The 5,714-nt window shown below is 50.1% G+C and overlaps 1 protein-coding gene across 1 annotated transcript; it reads right to left on the bottom strand.

Moving 5' to 3' along the window:
- Positions 1-939: 939 nt before the first annotated feature.
- Positions 940-1,578, bottom strand: LOC127322822 (mitochondrial import inner membrane translocase subunit TIM17-1-like). The gene has a single exon (XM_051351230.1). The coding sequence runs from the start codon at positions 1,576-1,578 to the stop codon at positions 940-942; it is 639 nt and encodes a 212-aa protein (XP_051207190.1).
- Positions 1,579-5,714: the final 4,136 nt, after the last annotated feature.

Here is a 5,714-nt window from a genome sequence, read left to right as displayed (position 1 = left end):
CGCCCTAAAGTATGCCCCATCCCACCGCCTTCCAATTTGGCCCTTTTTATAGATTTTTTAAATTAGTGTGTTCTGAGTCGTTTTCTAAAGTATGGCCCGTCCCACCGCCTTTCCAATTTTGGTATTTACTTTTTGAGAAATCAAAGTGAACTAACATGTCTGCGAACAAATGAAATAATATATTTGAAATGAAAAGTTGAGTTGTTGCCTAAAAATATGCAATTCAATATTTATTTTTTATTTAATGTGATTTGGATTGGCGATTTTTTTGAAGGCTTTGAATCAAGGATTTAATTTTGGTATTCAATCCCGCGTTACTGTCCTGCGTAGCACGCCCAAAATCCTAATTTTTTTATACTTCTAATTAACCTTTTTAATCAACGGCCTTTGTTCCACACACATGGGATGTTGCCCACCATCACTAAAAACCATGGATTAAAATGTTGGGACGAAGAATGAACTGAGTTTAAATTACAAAGGGGTGGAGTCCACCTCGTTACGAGTTTGAAGTATTAAAAGTAGGTGATGCTATTAATAATGTTCACCATGAATAGGAAAAAAACCGGTGGAAAAGATGGGAAGTGTAATTACGGATGATTTATTGAAGTGTTTGAGTTTTTTTTCCGATGCAACGCACGGGCATTTTTACTAGTAATCAATAAAGTCGTCATGACGCCTTTCCTTCGAAACAAAAAAAAAAAACATTTAGCAAATCAACGTCCAAATGTTCAATTTAGTATCTGAGCTAGTACTTCACATACGATCTTAGGTGTCCGAATTCAGTATATTGTTCAAAACGAATACAGGTTAGGACGGGAATATAATGAAAAACACTTTTTTTCACTTAACGCAAACAATGGTATCCGAGGGCTACAGGGCGTGTCAAATCTGGCCACCGTTGTCATTGGGCTTCTTTGTCCCTCCACTTCCTTGCCGTTGTCATTGTGCTGCAATGGCGGGATCGTCGACGGGCGGTAGGTTCTGATCTGCGTCATGGAGGCGGTTGGCTTCGGCGTCAACCAAGTCGGGGTCGTGGACGACGACGCGGTTGGTAACGGCTGCGGACAAGATGGGGTCGTCGACTTGGGGTAGGTTCCGCTGTGCGGCAATGGCGGCGGCCAAGGTGGGGTTGTGGACTTGCGGCCGGTTCCGCTGCGCCTGCGCGGCCTGTGCTCGGTTGGCCAGGATGCCCATACCCTCGACGAGCGCGAGGAGGGCGGCGCCGGACGCCGCCGACTTCGCAGCAGCTCTGAGGCCCTGGCGCACGGAGAGCAGGCCGGCGGCGGCGGCGCCGGCGGCGATGGAGTTCCAGGGGTCATCCTTCTGGCGCGCGTAGGCGGCGGCGCAGTTGAAGGCGGAGAAGAGGCCGCCCCAGACGGCGAAGGACCCGCCGACTCGCGGGGCGTTCATGCGCAGTGCCTGCGCGCCGCCGGTGAACCGCGCGCCGCTGGGCGAGTCGCGGACGCCCTTGATGAAGTGGAAGACGGAGCCTCCCACGGCGCCCACGGCGAAAGCCCCGCCGGCGTCGGCGACGATGCGGCCTGGGCATGGGTCCTCCTCCGAAAGAGACCTCGGCATTGTTGCGCTCGATCTCGATGCGTAAACCCAATCTCGGCGGAAGGATGATTAACCGTTGATCGATTACCAAGTAAATCTACGGAACGCCAGAGCGGGTATAAAACGACCGATCATTGTATGCGGTATGGACTAGTACCGCAATTCTTGCACGAGAAGGAAAAGCCCACCGCAGATTCACTTAAAAATTAAAATAGACTCCTGATGGCTGCCGCCCAACAAAAAATTGGTAACAATTGAGGTAACACATACTGTACTTATAAAAATTAAAAAATAACTTAGGGCATCTCCAACTCTCCAAGACTCTGTAAACCAAGCAGTGACACTACGGGAAAAACAGGCGTTGCCGTGCTGCACATCATTGCCGTGAGGTGCTGCACGGCAAAAAAATCTTTGCCGTGCGCCGCGAGTTGTACGCACGGCAAAGAAGAAAAGCACGGCAAAGTCTTAGAGCGGCGCACGGCAAAGAGTCGGTGCACGGCAAAGTCAGCAGCGCCGCACGGCAAAGTATCATCGCACGGCAAAGTCCCTCGAAAGCGCACGACAAAGAAGCAAGCACGGCAAAGAGCATAAGAGCCGCACGGCAAAGAAAACATGCTCGGCAAAGGGACTGGGACGTTGCCGTGGGCCTCCCTTTGCCGTGAGGCCAGGCAAAGTGCACGGCAAAGCCGCCTTTGCCGTGCGATTACTTCTTTGCCGTGCGCCATCATTCATTTTATTTGTTTTTCTTTCTATTTTATTTCATCTAATACTTATATTTTTTTTATTAGTTTTACTTTTTGATGACTATTTATTAGTGTTACTTAAGACAATGTGCAATACAAAATTAGTCTCCATGCTCATCCCCCACATATATCAGGGTTCCGGTGCTCCGGCGGCCGTCCCCCTCCTTCCCCCCAAAACAGCGGGACGGCGGGTCTACCCCCGTAGATTTCTCCGCGCGAGGGTTCACAATGTACTTTTTCATTCTTTTAGGTTTGTTAGGGTTAGGTTTTAGGTCCAGTTGCAAGTTTTGGTGGCATTTCGGTGCTCCGGGGGTCATTCCCCCCTAAAAACGGCTGTCTGTGGGCCCCAGATGGTCTACCCCCTAGATTTCTCCGCGCGAGGTTCCACCAATATACCTTTTCATAGGTTTAGGTTTGTTTAGTCCATGGACATATGGAAAACCATGTGTGGCACCCTTTGGCACAGTCTAGCCCCCGATATACCCGCGGCGGGACACCTCAGCGTACACATCCAGGAATCTGTTAAGTGTTATCGCCCGAAGGTGAGGAATGTCAGACCGGGGATCCATGACATGCACCATTTGGTGAATCACACCTTGCATCACACTTTGACACATATCATAGGTCCACATGCAAGGTTTGGTGGGGTTCCGGTGCTCCGGCGGTCGTTATCCCCCTCCTCCCCCCAAAACAGCGGAACGCGTGCCCCGGCGGGTCTACCCCCCTAGATTTCTCCGCGCGAGGGTGCACCAATGTAACTTTTCATTCTTTTAGGTTTGTTTAGTACATATACACATGGAGAACCAAGATTGGGACCCTTTGGCACATATACCCGCAGCTAGAGCCATTATCACACGATCGACGGTGTGCCTGATCTACTGGTTAGGGTTAGGTGTAGGGTTAGGGCTAGGGTTTAGGGGCTAGGGCTAGGGTTTAGGTTAAAGGTAAGTATTTATGGTTAGGTATAGGTTTAGGGTTTAGGGTTAGGGTTAGGGTTTATGATGCATGGTTCTGCAGCTCCGGCGTCGTGGTTTAGGGTTTTAGAGGGGTTTAGGGCTCGAAGCCTCCCCAGTTTAGGGTTTAGGGTTTAGGGGAGCTACTTTTGCACCATTACACCTTGCTCCACACTTTGACACATATCATAGGTCCACATGCAAGGTTTGGTGGGGTTCCGGTGCTCCGGCGGTCGTTATCCCCCTCCTCCCCCCAAAACAGCGGAACGTGTGCCCCGACGGGTCTACCCCCCTAGATTTCTCCGCGCGAGGGTGCACCAATGTAACTTTTCATTCTTTTAGGTTTGTTTAGTACATATACACATGGAGAACCAAGATTGGGACCCTTTGGCACGTATACCCGCAGCTAGAGCCATTATCACACGATCGACGGTGTGCCTGATCTATTGGTTAGGGTTAGGTGTAGGGTTAGGGCTAGGGTTTAGGGGCTAGGTCTAGGGTTTAGGTTAAAGGTAAGTATTTATGGTTAGGTATAGGTTTAGGATTTATGATGCATGGTTCTGCAGCTCCGGCGTCGTGGTTTAGGGTTTTAGAGGGGTTTAGGGCTCGAAGCCTCCCCAGTTTAGGGTTTAGGGTTTAGGGTTTAGGGGAGCTACTTTTGCACCATTAGACCTTGCTCCACACTTTGACACATATCATAGGTCCACATGCAAGGTTTGGTGGGGTTCCGGTGCTCCGGCGGTCGTTATCCCCCTCCTCCCCCCAAAACAATGAACGTGTGCCCCGGCGGGTCTACCCCCCTAGATTTCTCCGCGCGAGGGTGCACCAATGTAACTTTTCATTCTTTTAGGTTTGTTTAGGACATATACACATGGAGAACCAAAGATTGGGACCCTTTGGCACATATACCCGCAGCTAGAGCCATTATCACACGATCGACGGTGTGCCTGATCTACTGGTTAGGGTTAGGTGTAGGGTTAGGGCTAGGGTTTAGGGGCTAGGGCTAGGGTTTAGGTTAAAGGTAAGTATTTATGGTTAGGTATAGGTTTAGGGTTTAGGGTTAGGGTTAGGGTTTATGATGCATGGTTCTGCAGCTCCGGCGTCGTGGTTTAGGGTTTTAGAGGGGTTTAGGGCTCGAAGCGTCCCCAGTTTAGGGTTTAGGGTTTAGGGGAGCTACTTTTGCACCATTAGACCTTGCTCCACACTTTGACATATATCATAGGTCCACATGCACGGTTTGGTGGGGTTCCGGTGCTCCGGCGGTCGTTATCCCCCTCCTCCCCCCAAAACAGCGGAACGTGTGCCCCGACGGGTCTACCCCCCTAGATTTCTCCGCGCGAGGATGCACCAATGTAACTTTTCATTCTTTTAGGTTTGTTTAGTACATATACACATGGAGAACCAAGATTGGGACCCTTTGGCACATATACCCGCAGCTAGAGCCATTATCACACGATCGACGGTGTGCCTGATCTACTGGTTAGGGTTAGGTGTAGGGTTAGGGCTAGGGTTTAGGGGCTAGGGCTAGGGTTTAGGTTAAAGGTAAGTATTTATGGTTAGGTATAGGTTTAGGGTTTAGGGTTAGGGTTAGGGTTTATGATGCATGGTTCTGCAGCTCCAGCGTCGTGGTTTAGGGTTTTAGAGGGGTTTAGGGCTCGAAGCCTCCCCAGTTTAGGGTTTAGGGTTTAGGGGAGCTACTTTTGCACCATTACACCTTGCTCCACACTTTGACACATATCATAGGTCCACATGCAAGGTTTGGTGGGGTTCCGGTGCTCCGGCGGTCGTTATCCACCTCCTACCCCCAAAACAATGAACGTGTGCCCCGGCGGGTCTACCCCCCTAGATTTCTCCGCGCGAGGGTGCACCAATGTAACTTTTCATTCTTTTAGGTTTGTTTAGGACATATACACATGGAGAACCAAAGATTGGGACCCTTTGGCACATATACCCGCAGCTAGAGCCATTATCACACGATCGACGGTGTGCCTGATCTACTGGTTAGGGTTAGGTGTAGGGTTAGGGCTAGGGTTTAGGGGCTAGGGCTAGGGTTTAGGTTAAAGGTAAGTATTTATGGTTAGGTATAGGTTTAGGGTTTAGGGTTAGGGTTAGGGTTTATGATGCATGGTTCTGCAGCTCCGGCGTCGTGGTTTAGGGTTTTAGAGGGGTTTAGGGCTCGAAGCCTCCCCAGTTTAGGGTTTAGGGTTTAGGGAGCTACTTTTGCACCATTACACCTTGCTCCACACTTTGACACATATCATAGGTCCACATGCAAGGTTTGGTGGGGTTCCGGTGCTCCGGCGGTCGTTATCCCCCTCCTCCCCCCAAAACAGCGGAACGTGTGCCCGTGGTCTACCCCCCTAGATTTCTCCGCGCGAGGGTGCACCAATGTAACTTTTCATTCTTTTAGGTTTGTTTAGGACATATACACATGGAGAAACAAAGATTGGGACCCTTTGGC

Source organism: Lolium perenne, chromosome 2, assembly GCF_019359855.2.
Source record: "Lolium perenne isolate Kyuss_39 chromosome 2, Kyuss_2.0, whole genome shotgun sequence".
NCBI classification, from domain to species: Eukaryota; Viridiplantae; Streptophyta; class Magnoliopsida; order Poales; family Poaceae; genus Lolium; species Lolium perenne.
This window is presented reverse-complemented; position numbering and strand designations above follow the sequence as displayed.

Coding starts and splice junctions, on each gene's coding strand:
- LOC127322822 (XM_051351230.1), bottom strand. CDS start 1,578: ATGCCGAGGTCTCTTTCGGAGGAGGACCCATGCCCAGGCCGCATCGTC.